The sequence below is a fragment of the Peromyscus maniculatus genome, chromosome X (genome assembly GCF_049852395.1).
Source record: "Peromyscus maniculatus bairdii isolate BWxNUB_F1_BW_parent chromosome X, HU_Pman_BW_mat_3.1, whole genome shotgun sequence".
NCBI classification, from domain to species: Eukaryota; Metazoa; Chordata; class Mammalia; order Rodentia; family Cricetidae; genus Peromyscus; species Peromyscus maniculatus.
Genome location: NC_134875.1, coordinates 99,246,368 through 99,264,231, shown reverse-complemented (window position 1 = coordinate 99,264,231; position 17,864 = coordinate 99,246,368). Strand labels below are relative to the sequence as shown.

At 37.8% G+C, this 17,864-nt stretch overlaps 1 protein-coding gene across 11 annotated transcripts in view; it reads left to right on the top strand.

The window, feature by feature from the left end:
- Positions 1 to 17,864, top strand: part of Dmd (dystrophin) — a 2,251,111-nt gene that overhangs the window by 2,005,885 nt on the left and 227,362 nt on the right. For all 11 annotated transcript variants that reach the window (XM_076562037.1, XM_076562042.1, XM_076562041.1 and 8 more), the window contains one exon: positions 4,196 to 4,274. In XM_076562037.1, the coding sequence (XP_076418152.1) occupies positions 4,196 to 4,274 (79 nt within the window). The remainder of the gene's footprint in view (positions 1 to 4,195; positions 4,275 to 17,864) is intronic.

Genomic DNA, 17,864 nt, shown 5'->3' with positions numbered 1-17,864 from the left:
TAGCATGTGCAAGGCATTGGACTCAATCCACAATATGGTATACACACACACACACACACACACAGAGAGAGAGAGAGAGAGAGAGACAGAGACAGAGACAGAGACAGAGACAGAGAGACAGAGAAATTTAAAAGTTAACTACTTTCCAAATATTTACCATGTTCTCTTTTAACCTTCTGGAAAGCAATTAAGAGCAATAACCAGACTGAAGAAGTTTGAATATTCCCAATGCTAATTTTCTAACTTACAAAGCTTTAGCAGTAAATTGTTTGTTGGTTATTTTGTTTGTTTTGCTTTGACAGGTGCTTGTTTTGTAGCCTGGGTTAGCTTTAAGCTTTTTATGTAGTTCAGGTTGGCTATGAGCTTGCAATCTTTCTACTTTGGCCTTTTGAGTGCAAGTATTACAGGCATACAGCAGCCTACCCAGCCGGAACAAGTTTCTTTTTAAACCTTCATGTCTCAGTTTCTATATCGATGGAATTAGGGAGTAATGTTACTTGTTACAGTGTTATTGTAAAGAATAAAATTTCAGTTTGTATTCTTATATACATAGCATTAAACAAATGTTAGGCATTTTGTTTTGTACATGATGCCCTGCTCATCATACCTTATCCTTATTCATTTATTAACCATAATAGCAAAAATTTACAGAGACATTATACTAGTCAGGATTCCCTAGGATCCAAGTAGGAGGGGGAAAGAGATGGATGATAGATGGGAGAGGGGCCAGGAAAGGAAGAAGAGTGGGAGAGAAAAAGAGAAAAAAAGAGAGAGAGGATAGATAATGGATAGATAGACAGATAGATGGATGAGAGAGAGAGAGAGAGAGACAGAGAGAGACAGAGAGAGACAGAGAGAGACAGAGATAGAGATAGAGATAGAGATAGAGATAGAGAGAGAGAGAGAGAGAGAGAGAGAGAGAGAGAGAGAGAGAGAGATTTGCTTGGAAGGTTTTAGCTCATAAGACTATGGAGGCTAAGAAGTTTTGTGATCTTATGTCAACATGCTAGACACCCAGAACAGCTGGTGGTAGAGAGCAGGTCCAAGTCCAAAGGTAAAATAGTAAATCTCAGTCCCAGGGCAGATTATGTCCCAGCTGAAGTAGGTGACCAGGACAGAAACGAGCCTACTTTTATTGTTTGTTTCAGGCCTTCAGCTGATTTGCATAAAGCATACCCACCTTGGGGAAGGCAATTTACTCTGCTGAAACTATAAATTCCAATGCCAGTTTCATTTTTTAAATCATTTTAAAAATACCTATACAGAGACACTTAGAAATAATGTCTATTTTAGGAAGAGTGAAATTTACACATAAAACTGTCTATCACAGATATACAATGAACATTGGTGGATATTCTTTTTTGTTCTCTTTCCCTCTGCCTCTTGCTCTCCCCCGCCCCAAGATGCACACATACAGATACATAATCCATTTTTTTAAGAGAATTCTTTTTGTTTGGTTGGTTTTGGTTTTGTTTTATTAAGAAAATATTTTTATTCATTTTACATACCAAAGATCCCACTCTTCCCTCCTCCTGCCCCTCCAGCCTCTCCCTCCCAACTCATCCCCCATTCCCTCTTATAAGAAAGTGAGGCCTCCATGAAGAGGTACATTTAGTAGAGGCAGGTCTAAGCCCCTCCCCCTGCCTCAAGGCTGTGCGAGGTGTCCCACCTTAGGTAGTGGGCTCCAAAATGTCAACTCATGCACCAGGGATGGATTCTGATCCTACTGCCAGAGGGCCCCTTGAGCAGATCAAGCTACACAATTGTCTCTCTATGCAGCAAGGGCATCATATCATGATGGGGAAACCTACATAGACAACCAATGCAAACTAGTGGGAACTCATGAAATTTAGGATCCATTTATTTTGACAATTAGTCTTTAAGCAACTATTTGCTATCACTTCCACTATACAGACTCCAGGGAGTCATATGAAGGGAGGAGTGGGGACATGCACATGCAAGGAGAAGCCCCCACCCCCAAGAGGTTCACGGTCTATTTTAGGAGGCACTCATTTCCTTGTGATTACTGCATGATTCTATACAAATGCCCCATGTATAGACCATGTGCTATGAGCATGCCGAGGAAGCAATTAATTCTCACCTTGGTGATAAAAAATTAAGCACTTCAGCCCTAGCATACAATCAGTGGGAGAGAAGGTGGTTAGGGCCTTCTGCAGAGGTATAATGATGACATGAAACATATATATGTATATATGTACATACGTGTGTATGTATGTATGTATGTATATGGAATATTGCAGGACAGCTGGCTGGCTGGTGGACTCAGCAGTTAGAGTATGGCTGACAGAGCAAAGGTCTAAACCCGGGTAAACAAATCTGAAATGTTTCTAGTGCTTCCCTGTATATAATAGTGAGGGAAATCTTGCATCATTTTGAAACCTTGCTTAGTGAGTCTCAACCAAAGATAGACAAAGCTAGAGAAAGAGTAAAAAATTATAGATCTACATTAGGTATTTCATTGACATTGCAAAGTCAGGGTTTACATTAGTTTAGACTACTTAATGAGATTGAGAACTGCTTTCTTTACAGATGATTCTGCACAGCACAAGAACCTAAATTCTGGTGCCTATGGGCACTCTCTGAACATTTCCTTGTTTAGCATGGACTGTTGACAACCTAACTAAGATCCAGAGTTATTGAGGAGGATGCCTGGGGCCACCACTAATACTGAGTTGGTGAAATGCCAGATGACAAAGTGTATCATTTCACACCTTCCAAAAGGTCTCCCCCTTTCCCTACCAAGAATGGAATTCAGTAAGTTTAAACAGGACAGTGTGTAAACGTATTATAGAAAAACATAATAGGAAAAAAGAATGACAAGATTTATTCCATGCTGCCTGGGGCATATTTCTTATTAATTTCTAAATGTGCTGAAAACTGAACTCTGAAAATTTCTTTCATCTCATTACCTACCCTATGTTACCACAAATTTAAGCTTTGCCTCTATTTTGTGTGTGTGTGTGTGTGTGTGTGTATACATGAATGTGTGTATAGGTATGTATGCATATATGTGTGTGCTCATGTGGGAACCTAAAAACAACTGCAGGTGTCATCATCATGAACACCATCCACTTCCTCTGAGACAGTGTTCCTCAATGGCCTGGAAAAACCAATTTAGGTACATTGACTGGCCAGAAAACCCTGGGATATTCTGGTCTCCTCCTCCCCTGCACTAGCATTATAAGCATGTGCCACCATACACAGTACTAGTAATTACATCAGTGGTTCTCAACCTGTGGGGCGAGACCCTTTTGGGGGTCTAATGACAATTTCACAGGGTCACATATCAGATATTCTGCATATCAGAGATTTACATTACAATTAATAATTGTAGCAAAAATACAGTTTTGAAGTAGCAATGAAATAATTGTATGGTTGGGAGTCACCACAACATGAGGGACTTTATTAAAGGGTCACAGCATTAGCAAAGTTGAGAACCGCTGACTTACGTTCTAGAACTCATCATACTCAAGTCCTTGTCCTTGTCACTGCAAGAACTGTAGTGACGGAACTATTTCTCCAACTCATCCTTTTTTAACTTAATTTCTTACTGTACTTTTTGTTTCAATTTGCTTTGTTCTCCTTTGTTGAGTTGAGTTAGGGTTACACTATATAGCTCTCGATAGCTGTAATGCATGATCCTCCTACTTCAGCCTCTCAATTACTAAAATTTCAGGTGGGTGACATCAGTGCCAAGCTAACAATTACTGCCAACCTTTGGTTGTTTATTGTTAAGAATTAAGTAAAACTCTATAACTAGTAATAAGTAATTAAAATTAATTTAACAAAAATCATTAGTCAAAGACTCAAAGCCAAATATATATTTACAAGATACTATCAATACTCAGTATAATATCTGTGACAATTTCCCCAGCATTTTGTAAAATAAATTAGAATGTGGAATTTATTGGTGGTTTCCAATGAAGAGAGAGTAAAAAGTATCATTTTATAACTGTCAGAAAAGAACAAGTTATTTGTGTTTGAACTTGGTTTGGTAAAAATGAGTCTTGAAGACCATTTACAGTTAGGACATATTAAAACCAGAGTTATGAATTGTTGCTTTGCTGTTCTTAGCCTTAGAGACCCAAAACATCTCACCATAAAGGAAACAGTATTTTAATTGTTCTTCATTAAAAATGCTGAGAAAATATCATTTCTCTCTCTCTCCTCCCAGGTGGCTGTGGAGGATCGTGTCAGGCAGCTGCATGAAGCCCACAGGGACTTTGGACCAGCATCCCAGCACTTCCTTTCTAGTAAGCCATTGTCACTGTTCACTGATTAACCTCTTCATTGTGTCTTGGTAGCTAAACATTAGAAAGAGTTCAATTAACAGGCATCTCGGTCAGATACACGAGAGGTTATGTTTCACCCTGAACTGTAGCTTGGTGGAACACAAGGCCTAGTTCGATGGTTTTCTCCAGTCACCAGCTAAAATGCAACTGTTTCCTGTAGTCTGTTCTCCAGTACTGACTTCATGAATATTTTGAGTATCACTGTCTGTAAAGCTGACCATTGTATCATCATGATAACATCACTCAATATATGTTATTATGAGTCTAATTTTTTCTGTGCTAGAGATGAAATTCAGTGCCTTATTCATGCGAAGCAACTGTCGTACCACTGAGCTAAATTCCTAGCCTTTGTTTTTGTAAGACAAGGTCTCACTACATGCCTGAAGCTGACCTCAAACTCACTGTCCTTTGCCTCAGCCTCTCAAGTGCTGGAATTACAGACATGTGACACCACACCCAGCTATAGTTCGTAACAAAAGTCATTAAATTCTTTCATCTCCAATTGTTCCCTTTCCTTAATTATCCTTACTTCTCTTTATCCTTCATTTTCACTGTTCCTTTTATTTACCAGTTTTCATGATTTGTTCATTGAAATTTGTAATCAATTGCATTATTTATATGTTATAATAAAAATTACATGTTTTGTAATTAATACTAAGAAAGACAGCTTTAGTTTACTGAAAGATTTACTGGAACATTCTATTAGTATCACAATGCATATCTAATTGGCAAGCACCTGTTTTCCTCTAATTAGTTTTGTTAATTTTTAATATCTCTATGGTTATATATGTTTCTATGGAAATGTACTATGTATATATATGTATAACTGCATTTACTTTGTAATTTGTAAATTATATATATATATATAATACATTTCCATAGAAACATTTGTGTGTGTGTGTGTGTGTGTGTGTGTGTGTGTGTGTGTGTGTGTGTGTTGGAGTACTTAAAAGCCACAGTTCTACTCCATATAATTAATACCTCTTAGCATTTGATATATTATTTTGGGGTCCTACATGATTATGTAGGTGGTTTTAACATCACTTAATGCGGTTACTTTGTGATATGCAATTTTACAAACATTAATTGATTTGGTTCTTCTAGCAAGTCCATGAGGTTGTTCAAGTATTATACTCATTTTAATGATGAGGAAATTATAATCATTTATTGATGATGAAATTAAGAAATCTGCATTTACACAGCAGGTTTATAAGCAAGCCAGAATTCAAATTTAAGAAGATGGTTACAGAGTCTGTTTTTAACCATTGCACTGCAGCTTTACTTAATTTATATATAAGAAGGAAGTTATTCTGCAGGGTCTCCCTTCAAACAACTGGTGTGTGTGTGTGTGTGTGTGTGTGTGTGTGTGTGTGTGTGTGTGTTGCATGTGTGTCTATGTATGTGTCTCTGTGTGCCTGTGTAGTATATGTACTTCCTTTTTTATAATTAATTTAATTTTACATATCAACCACGGATTCCCCTGTCCTCCCTCTTCCTGCCCCCCTCCAATCCACCCCCCATTCCCATCTTCTTCAGGGCAAGGACTCCCCTGGGGATTCAGCTCAGCCTGGTAGATTCGGTTGAGGCAGGTCCAGTTCCCTCCTCCCTTCACCCAGGCTGAGCCAAGTGTCCCAGCATAGGCCCCAGGCTCCAAAAAGCCAGCTCATGCACTAAGGACAGGTGTGGGCATGTACACATATGCATGCAGGTATGAATGTACACATATATGCACATGCATATGGAGAACAGAAGTCAATACTGGATGGTTTTCTTTATTGTGCTCTTTGATTACAAATTGATTACAAAAAAAATATTTTTAAGACAGGATCTCTCACTGATCCTTCAATTCACTAAACCAGCTTAAGTGACTAGTTATCTAGTTCTGGAGAATCCCCTGTCTCTACCTCTATATCACTGAGGTTACAGAGCTACCACTCTTCCCAGCTTTGAAGTAGGGACTAGAAATCTGAAGTCAGGCCCTCATGCTTGCACAGCAGACATTTTCCCCACTGAACCACATCACCACTCCTTCTCCATTCTTTTATTGCTAATTTTTGTCCTTTCCTGTGTAGACAAATCTCTAAACAGTCTTAGTAAATAAGAAACACAGAGCCAAATACAGGGGTGAAAGCCGTAGAGATCAGAGAAATAGTGAGAGCCACCAGCTAACCTTAGCTCACCATGCTGATGTAGCTTCCCAAGTGAGCCACATCTTCCTGTCTAACCTGTGCTTTTGTTGCCTTGCTGTTCTGCCTTCTCATTGGCTCTAAGCCCAGCCACATGACCTCCTTGTCACTGCTTGTCTGTACAGACCTCCAGGTCTCTATGGTTGGTACTGGGATTAAAGCGTGTGTCACCACGCTTGGCTGTGTCCTTGACCACACAGAGAGACTCTGCTTGCCATGTGATCAGATTAAGGGCATGTGCTACCACTGCCTGACTTTTATTTATGGCTGACTATGACCTCTGATCTCCAGGCAAACTTTATTTATTAACATACAAATAAAGTATCACCACATTTCAGCACAAATAAAATACCACCATATTCCTGTCTCTTTTATTCTCAATTGGCTAATGAATAGATACATGCTCACAAATATTGTAAAGTATTTGACTAGATATTTTCTTTTGTTTCCAGTCGGTCACTAACTTTCACAACAAAAATTCCTAGATAATGTTAGTATTGTTTTTTAAATACATGAATAATGGATTAAGTAATAAATAATAATGTTTTTCTGATTCATTCTACCCTCACTAGTTATTTGGACAATCTTTTAATCCCACACATGATTAGAAGACAAAGGGGGAAAGTTAGAGGAGGATTTCTCCATGAGTAGGACTATAGCTTTTAGTAATTCCGCTAGAAAAATTATGAAGCCTGAAGATTGTCTTGGCAACAGCCAGACTATTTAATTTAATTAAGATTAAATGTGATAACATACTCCTTAGTGACTCATAAACCATAAATAAAAATATTACTATTATGAATATTAATTATTCCTCAGATGCCATGTATATTCATTCATACTTTCTTCTCTCTGCTCCCCCCTTAGATTCCCATGTCTTCCCCATTAAAACCTATTCCCAGAAAACGATACATTACACTCATTTAATGCAGGTGACAGGTAAAGTTTAATGTATACTTCTCCCTGGTTATTTGCATTTTAATGGGGTAAAAATCCATAAGCCTGAGGGATGACTCTCTGGTGGTAGAATGTCAGCCATAAGCTCTGAGCTTTGATGAGCTAGGTGAAACATCTTCACACCTTTCAAACCATGTCGTATCATACCTTCCAGAAAGGTCAGGCCTGTGGCCATGTGCACTCAGAAAGAAACTGATCTGCCTGAATGGGACTAGTCCTAGAAGTCAGAAATATTTTCAATATCCATATGGAATATGAAAATACACATAGAAGCTCCACTTATGTGTGTAAAAATATGCTAAAATGTTTAAAGTCGTGTTACAGAAATAGGACAGTGAGACTAAATATGGATTGAATCTTCATGTTATCTTCTTTAAATTCAAAGGCAATATACATTCACTAGAAAAAATTTACAGCAGTAAAGGCAAACAGGAAAAGGGTAATTATCAATAATCCCACTACTCAGATATAACACATTCCAAAATTTAGTTGACATATTTTCTGTTTGTCTGTCTGGGTTCAAGTTCTTCTGTTTTCTTTTTTTTTTTCTTCTCTTCTCCCAGTCCAGAGATAAAATGAAGGGCCCCTGTAGAAAGTAGCAAGTACTCTACTACTGAGCTATATCTCCAGCCTCTCTTTATTTTGAACCAGGCAGGAATCTAAAAAAAAAAAGAAGAAGAAGAAGAAAAAGCAGAAGCAAGCATGGTACACTAGCACGTGGGAGACAGAGACCAAGGCCAACCTTGTCTATATAGTGAGTTCCCGGCCAGCCAGGGATATACAATGAGAACTTGTCTCAAAAAAAATTTAGTTTGATGACTTGATTTTAACCCTCACTAATATATTAAAAATACTTTTATTTACATATTCTATTAATAATTTTTAAATAAATTTATACATCTATGTATTTTATATTCCAGGCACAGGCTCCTCCATTCCTCCCCTCCCAGACCCTCCCCTCTGTTCCTACCCTCCAATCCCTTCCTTTTCCATCTCCATCCAGAAAAGGGCAGGCCTCCCATGAAAATCAACAAAACACAGCATATCAAGTTGCAGTAAAACTAAGCACCTCCTCATGTATCAAGACTGGGCAGGGCAACCCAATATGAGAAATAGAGTCCCTAAAGTCAGTAAAAGAGTCAGAGATAGCCCCTGCTCCCACTGTTAGAGTCCCACAAAAAGACCAAACTACACAACTGTCACATTTATATAAGAGGGCCTAAGTCAGTCCCATGCAGGCTCCCTGGTTGTCAGCCCAATCTCTGTGAGCTCTTATGATCCCAGGTTAGTTGATTCTGTGAGTTTTCTTGTGGTGTCCTTGACTCCTCTGGCTCCCACAATCCTTCAATTAATAATTTTAATAGCTGACCAATATTTCCTTCAGTAGCTGAACCAAATTTACCAAGAGAATTCTGATGTTTTTTTTTTGTTTTGTTTTTGTTTGTTTTTTTTTTGTTTTTTCGAGACAGGGTTTCTCTGTGTAGCTTTGCGCCTTTCCTGGAACTCACTTGGTAGCCCAGGCTGGCCTCGAACTCACAGAGATCCACCTGGCTCTGCCTCCCGAGTGCTGGGATTAAAGGCGTGCGCCACCACCGCCCGGCAATTCTGATGTTTTTTATACTAAGATTATTTCAAAATGTTCGCTATTATATTTAGTACTGTGGTTGCTATTCTACAGACATCTCAGATGCTCTCTACAAGATAAATGTCTAAGCATGTAATTGTGGAGTGAAAGGTTGTTTTGATTTGTAAAACTTTTCATGTGCGTTATCAGAGTTGCAAAAGAAATTAGGTGTCTGAGGCAAGGCATCTTAGAAGTCATTTGTTTTCTCTCCAGTTGTTTTCTATAATAAAAAATAAAATAGCTTCCTTACCACAATATAAATAAAAATAAATACTAAATAAAAAAGATACTAAAATGATGTGCAAAAGTTCAGTTGTTCCCTCAGTACTTCTGATTCGAAGATTATATTATTGATAGTGTACCTATTGAGAGTACAAATTTGGATATCCGTCAGTGGTGGCTCACACCTTTAATCCCAGGACTTGGGAGGCAGAGGCAAGAGGATCTCTTTGGGTTTGGGGCCAGCCTGGTCCACAGAGCAAGTTCCAGGAGAGCCAGGGCTACACAGAGAAATGCTGTCTTTTAAAACAAACAAACAAACACAAAAGGTCTGTGATATATGTCTTTATTTAGAGCCATTAGTGAGGCTGAGTCAAGAGGATTATTTGGGACCAGCCTAGGTAACATAACAAATACTTCCTCATAAAGAAAAAGGGAGCAGGAGATGGCTATAATTTATAGGTATGGGGTGACTGGGTTCAAATTCTCACTCAGATACCTTATAGATGATTTGATATCTCCTTAAACATTACTTAAAACTTCGTGTATAATTAATGTATGTCCATATTTCATCAGTTTTTGGAATATAGGCTTTCACTCATGCTTCAACAGCTGTTATGTCAAAATGCATCTTATGACTAGTAGGATATTGAGTTCAGTGAAGTGCAGTGGCATTAAGAAGATCAAATTGTTAATATATATTGAACTCTTAGAAAAGTTCCTGGGACAAGTTAATTGGCACACTTGTGTTTGCTACTAACATTAGCTTTAGTATCATGATTGCTGTCATCTTGGCAGTTGAATGTTTTAGATTCAACCTTCTCACACAACATCATTTATCTTCTTGCATTTGAATCTCAATGTAAGTAGTAAATATCACCCCTGAATATAGATCTAATGTGAATGTCCAGTGCCTCACACATTATAAGAATTTAATAATCATTTTTGTAATTAATGAACAGATGAATAACTCAATGGGTATACCCTAATTTCTTTTGTATCAGAATGGGCTTAATCTTGGTAACAATTGTTTTCTTCTAGGATGATACCTGGATATTTTATAGGTGTTCAATAAATACTTATGGAATGAATTAATTCTTATCACCAAAATAATAAGAGATGATAAAATTATTCCTGACATTGCTAAACCACAGTGGTCTGGAAATTTAACATAGTAACTATCACAACCTGGCATTAATATATAATTTGACCTTTTGTGTTCTTCTTAGGAAAGATTATAGCATTCATAACTTTACATGGTAATTTTTAGAAAAGTCTGTTGTGCCATGTTAAATATTAAGGGACAATACTGGCTTCAAATTTATGGCATGATCTCATTTTATGTTAAAAATAAAATGACAGAAAAATGCACAGAAAAAAATAAAAGTAGATCCAAATGTGAACAATTATCATGTCTTTTCTCTGTATTTTGCAGATTATTTATAATGAGCATATATTATTTTCATAATGAAAAACCAATAAAGATAGTTCAGCTTTAACCCAATGACCTCTTCAAGTATTATACTCTATTGGTGGCAAAGAAACAGTATAGGATTAATTTCTTTTTTATTATTTATTCTAAATGTAAAAGCTGTGAACTTCATTGAGTGACCTTTCAGTTCACAGATTATGCGACACTGTAAAAAGAAAGAACTGATCAGTTATTTCTTGCAGGCTTTATAATCTTAATTGTCTTAATCATATCCCCAGTTAATTCCTTTTCTCTCTTGTCAGAGAAACCCATACTTTTATGGCTTCCTCTCATTAAATAGGGCAAAATAGTTTGTTTCTATTTCTATTTCCTTACCCAAGAATCCCTTCCTTACATGCTTAATGTTTTTTCAAAATATGAAAAACAGCCAGGCATGGTGGTGCATGCCTTTAATCATAGCACTTGGAAGGCAGAGACACATAAGTCTCTATGAATTTGAGACTAGCCTGATCTACAAAATGAGTTCTAGACTAGCCGGGCCCTATAATTAAGTCCTATCTCAAAAAAAAAAAAAAGTGCAGGAGGGGGCAACAAACCTTTAAGCACATCTAATATTTTCTAACATTCATATAATAGTCTTCCAACTTATATCACCATAGTCCTTAGGGAATGAGCAAATTGAAATATAAAGGGACTAGTAATTTAGAGCTTCAAATGATTTTAAAGGCATCATCCTGATAAAAGTCCAAAAGAATCTTGCAAGTATGACGTGATGTGATTTGCAGCCTAAATTCTCTATCAAGGAACCTCCGTGTAAAATCATTTGGGCTAGATTCTTAATCAGTCACATGCAATCCTGAAGGTTGGGAATTGGTACAAATACTACCAGACCTAACTGCCATGTTGATAATGATTCTATAAGGTTAAAGATAGGCTGATAACTTAATCCTGTTTCCCAAAATCCTATTGCTATGATGGCTCTTTCTCCTTCAGTATCTTTTGCATCAAAATTTTGTGTCATTGGCCTTACATGTTCCATGTATTTGAACACATAATGAATCTTAGGAAAGCTCTCTATTTCTTCTCTGAGAATTTATATCTTGGAGCTGGAATCATAAAGATAAATGGCTCAAAAGAAATAGTTGTTGAATGCACAGGAATTGTGAGGTGGTAAATAAACCTACCTTTGGGAGGACTTAGCCAAAAATGACCATATAAGGAATCAAATATTTTGTGTTGTATGTCATATTTGGTTTGTCAGATTACCATAAATAAATACTATGTTATCTAGAACAACCAGGTCACTTGAAGCAAGGAAGTGATCGCAATATTTATCTGCTAGAAGAGTAACCACTCATCAAAGCTTGTCCAGGACTTTCCGGACTTAAGCGCTGTAATACCCCAATTCTAAAAAATGTCCACAGTTCTGGGGAAATCAGAATAATTAAGCATTTTAGACTTGGGAAATTTTCTACAGAAATAGAGCTTTAGATGGGTCTCCTTATGGAAGCAACTTATTCCGGGAGCACTCTCAGATGAAGGGAATGGAGGAAAGATGTCTGTGGTGTGAGGATGCTGGAATGAGTGTGACTCAAACCAAATCAAGAGGTTGAGACTAACTTCGATCTGATCCCATAGGAGACTCTGGAAGCCACATAGCACCATAGAGTTGGATGCACCTTAGGAACAGCACTAGCCATTCACAGAGAATAGATTTTTGTAGACTTAGTGGTGACAAGGCAGCTCCCATTTGGCTGAAAGAGGTTCTGTTAGTTACATGCTGCTCCGACAAAATACATAGCCAAACCAACTTGAGGGAGAAAGAGCTCATTTCGGCTCACAGTTTAAGGGTACAATCTTTCATGGTAGATATGTCATGGCAGTGAGAGCCTGAGGCAGCTGATTGCATGACACCTGCAGTCAGAAAGCAGAGTGAGATGAATATCTGTGCTCATCTCACTTTCTCCTTGTCATTCAGTCCAGAACCTCAGCCCACAGAATGAAACTGCCCATATTAGAATGGATCTTCCCATCTCAACCTACTCAAAATGATCCCCCTGAAGTATGTCCAGAGGTTTATTTTCATCATGCCTCTGAACCGTATCAAATAGACCAGGATAACCACCAGACATTTTCCAGTGAAGGCATCAGTGGAGCCTTACTAGCTAACCAACACTCAGAAGCCCTAGAGATACATCATCTAGTCTGGCCAAAGGAATTCATGTAGAACACTGATAGTGACCTCTTCTAGACTATGTCTTTCTTAGTTCATCTTCCTTGAGACAGATTCCTCGAGAGATTTCTTCATGATGACCTGCAGTAGGAGAGACTAGTGTGAGACTTCTGAATCAATTTCATGACATGAGCACTACTTTAGTGGAATGATGGCTCTAAAAGGTATATTTTTACACTTCCCAGAAAATGAAAGCATTTATGCCTTTGGCCTAGGGTACTATTTTGTCATCTGTCCCAGAATACAAAGTTTTGCACAGCAGAAATGGTGGAATCACATCCCTGTGGGCAAAAATCATTACTTTCATTTTTCCATTTGGATGTTTTCCATTTTCAGAACACAACCAGTTTGAGATTACAAAATACTTTTTGGTGAGAACTTTGAGGTGAGGACAAAAGGCATTTTGTTCTTTTATAGAATTACATAAACTGTTTCTTATTTAAAACAACTCTTCTGAATTTTTAAATAGATTTTCACATATATGCAATGAAAAACTCATCTTTATTTCAGTCAGCTGCAGGTATTGCTGTGTTATTTGGTATGTTTCCTTAAGACACTAAGGAATAGGAATGTGTTTATGTGATGAGAGTCATAGGTTCAGAATGCAGAGATGTAAAAAGAAGAGCAGGAACCATAGCTGGTGGAATGGGCCAGTAACCCAGTTACTTAGGAGTATAAAGCAGTTAGATCACAAGGCAAAGACCTGCCTGGAATACAGAAGGAGTTCAAGGTAACCTGGGAAATTTTCTGAGAAGATATTCTCAAAATAAATAGTGAGTAGAAACCTGGAGTCAAATCTCAGTGGTAGAGTGCTCTCCTGGAAAACAACAACATAGAATGAGTACAACAGAGCACAGTTGTTTCTCTATGTGCACATTTTTTGCCACAAATTTTAACCTATCACAGTGCCATATCCTCTCTCATCTAACAAAAATAAATCATTTGTTTAATATTTACCTTTTTTGAGATAGGGTCTTCTAATGTAGTCCTGTCTGTCCTGAAACACTCCGCATAAAGGAGGCTGGCCATAAACTCACAGACATTTGCCTGTCCCTGCTTCCTGAATGCTCTTAGAAAAGGAAAACAAGCTCCCCACAATTTTTGCTTCTTTGTGAATTGTTTTCTTCCTTGGTGCTAACATTTTATTCATCACCTCACTTTTCTTCCATCTATGTTTATCCCTGTATGATATGATCTCACTCTCCAAAGGAACAACATCTGATTTGGTCAGCTCTTACATATTCTTCTAAGAGTGAGCAGGCTTAACTGTAAACCAGTCTTCCTGACCTAGGCACTATATGACACTTTGAGCAAGATATTTTTTGGGAACTGTCCAATGTATTATCCCTGGTAAGTGATCTTTAGCCTCTATCTACTGCATAGCAGTAAGAACTTTCCTCTTCTTTTGTAACAAACAAAACTGTCTACAGACATTGTCAAATGTATCCTTAAGAGTAAAACTGTCCCCAATTGAAAACTATATTTTCATTTATTAATTATCTATTTACTTTGAAACATAATCTCACCCCGTATCCCAGGTTGGCCTAAAAGTCACTATATGGTCCAGGCTGGCCTCAAACCCATACCAGTCTAACTACTTTGTCCTTCCATATGCTTGTATCATGGGTGTATGACACCATGCATGAAAAGCGTCACTCTTATGTATCAACCTCTGAACAATTTATCAACGTGGATGTGGGGAGTCATGTACAAAATTATACTTGTGAAATAACTTAGGACTACTTTTCTGTACTCTTATCACTATCCTCAACAACATACACACATAAGTGAATGGAAGTATTCTCCAGTTGACAACCTCCAGGGAGTGTCAAAGCTGCCTTGCTGAGAAGGCATTGCTCCTAGCTGACATGAAGTTGTATGTCCTTGTCTTAGTTAGGGTTTCTATTGCTGTGAAGAGACACCATGACCACAAAAAGTCTTACAAAGAAAAAAAATAAATTGGGGCTGGCTAACAGTTCAGAAGTTTAGCCCATTGATATCATTGTAGGAACATGACAGCATGCAGCCAGACATGGTGCTAGAGAGGTAGTAGAGAGTTCTACATCTGGATAAGTAGACAGTAGGAAGAGACAGTGAGCCATTAGGCCTGGCTTGAGCTTCTGAAACCTCAAAGCCTACTCCCCAGTGACACACTTCCTTCAACAAAGTCACAACCTATTCCAACAAGGCCTAATTGTGCCACTACCTATGGGCTTATGGGGGCCATTTTTAGTCAAACCACCACGGTGCTCTGTAGACAGCTTTTGACTGATCTGATAGAAAAACCTACAGAAGTAACTAACACAGCCTGTAGGGTCAACTGAAGTTGTCATTGGGTTATCTCCAAGCATTCCTACTCTCTTCTCCTCTCTTCCTCAGTTGTCCACCCCAGTGATAGACTTTAAGAACGATCACATTCTCTAAATTTTATATTAGAGTCACCTTCTTAGGGAAACCCACCTATTAGGGGACAAGGTAACTGAGGACATTTAAGAGTGATTTGATTTCCTCTCATTTTTGTAATGAAGTTGATTTTTGTTCATTGTAAGTACTGGTGATCATTATTTAAGGTGACTGGCCTCTGATCTTCATAAATAGGTACAGTGTTAAATGACATCAGTGTCTTGCCTTACAACATGAACTCAGCAGTAGTCACACCAATGACACACAAGAGTTAGAATGAAAAATAGTTGATTAGAAAGATCACAACAGGAAATTGGGCAGAGTGTCAGCAGCATAGGGCAAAGGGTATACATATTGCTTTTTTAAAATTAGTTTTGTATTAAAGTAACTTTTATACACATGCAGTATATATCATGAATGAATGAATAATGAGGTACTTTAAAGGCTCTTCCCATTGTGATACACTAGAAAAGAACACAGTCTTGTGCCTAGTCTAATGTCACAAGAAGTTAATGAGCTTTACTTCATTTTTATCTCAACTAAGAATTGATTCACCACTCAACAGTATCTATCTAGAGACCAAAACAAATCAAATTCTATTCTAGAAACCGGGAAATAGTAGTAAACAAAACAAAGTTTCTGTTTCATAGAAATTAAATTTTAATTAAATATGGACAATCAGATTACAATGAGACTGATAAAGAAGAATAAAGGGGCCACAGAGATGAAGAGAGGATTTTTTTAAGTTTTGAAATTGTGATACAACTACATATTTTCCCTCCTCCATATATGGTAGGAATACCATATAGGCTCTTGCTCTATATGAAATTCATGGTCTCTTTTTCTTTAATTGTTAATTTATATTCTTAAATTCATAAACACAAGCTGCTTAGTCCATATAATCTTACCAATATGTATATGATCTCAGGGCTAACCAATTGGTACTGCATAACCAATTTGGTGTTCTTTCCTTGGGAAGATGATTTCTCCTACTCTAAGCATTGCAGGAAGAAACTTAATAAGAAGGATCAGGTATAAAGAGATTGGTGAAGAAAAGCAAGAAAGTGACCATCTTAGTTTCTATTCTATTGCTATGAAAAGACACTATAACTAAGACAAATCTTAAAAAGGAAATCACTTAATTGGGGGCTTGCTTACAGTTTCAGATATTTAGTTCATTATTGGATTTTTTTTTTTTTTGGATTTTTTTCCTCTTTGGGGCCCTACCACCCAGTTCCCAAATAAATACATGAAGACTTATTCTTACTTATGAAACTTACTTGTTTTTATCAAGCTAGTTCTCTTTAACTACATTTTGCCTCTGGACTTTTTAACCTTTCTTTATTCTGTATATATCTTTCTTTCCTTCTTACTCTGTGGCTGGCTGTGTGGCTGGGTGGCTGGACCCTGGCAACCTCCTCTCCTCCTTTTATCATTCCTTTCTCTTTTCTTGAGCCTAGATTTCTCCTCCTTTTTATTCTCTCTGCCTGGCAGCCCCATCTATCCCTCTCCTGCCTCACTATTGGCCATTGAGCTCTTTATTTGACCATCAGGTGTTTTAGATAGGCAAAATAAACAGGGCTCTACAGAGTTAAACAAATGCAACATAAATGGTGTAGTGTGTGACACACCACAGCTTCCAACGCCACCAGGACAAATGAAGAGGTGTTGGAGAGGCAGGAAGGATGGAGGAGCAATGAGGTTTTTTTTGTTGTTTTGTTTTTGTTTTTTGAGTTTTTGTTTGTTTGTCTCTTTGTGTTTGTGTTTGTTTGCTTGGTTTGGTCTGTTTGTTTGTTTTTTATTTTCATTGGAGAGGTTGCTTCAGCAGGGAGGGGAGGATATGGAGGGACCGGGAGGTGAGGAGAATTGGGTTGCAGGATGTGAAATTCCCAAAGATACAATAACGAAATTATGTTTACCAAAAAAAGATTGCAACATATCTTTGCATCATTAAACAAATGTTCCACAGCATAAACAAATGTAGCATACCTTAAACTAATATCATCACCATGGAAAGCATGACAACATGCAAGAGTAGTGCTGAAGAAGTAGCTGAGAGTTTTACTTCTTGATCCAAAGGCAGGAGGAGGAGAGCAACTCTGGGCCTGGTATGGGCTTTTGAAACCTCCAAGTCTATACCCAGTGATACATTTCTTTCAACAAGGCCACACCTGTTTCAACAAGGATATACCTCCATCTAAACCTTCTCAAACATTTCCACTTCATGGTGATGAAATGTTCAAATATATGAGCCTATGGGGATCATTCTCATTCAAACCACCACAAGTGACCTAGACAGATATACTGGGGGCAAAGTGTCTCAGGCAGATGAAGCAGTAAAGCTAAAGACTTTCAAAGTGGGAGTGTGATTAGAGGGGTTGAGGACTAATGAGGAAGCAAGTGTGACTGAAGTTAAGAAACAACATGGCAAGTGGTAGGTTCCCAAGGGACCAAGAGCCATACCAGGCAAGACCTTATTTGCTGTGACCACAAGTCT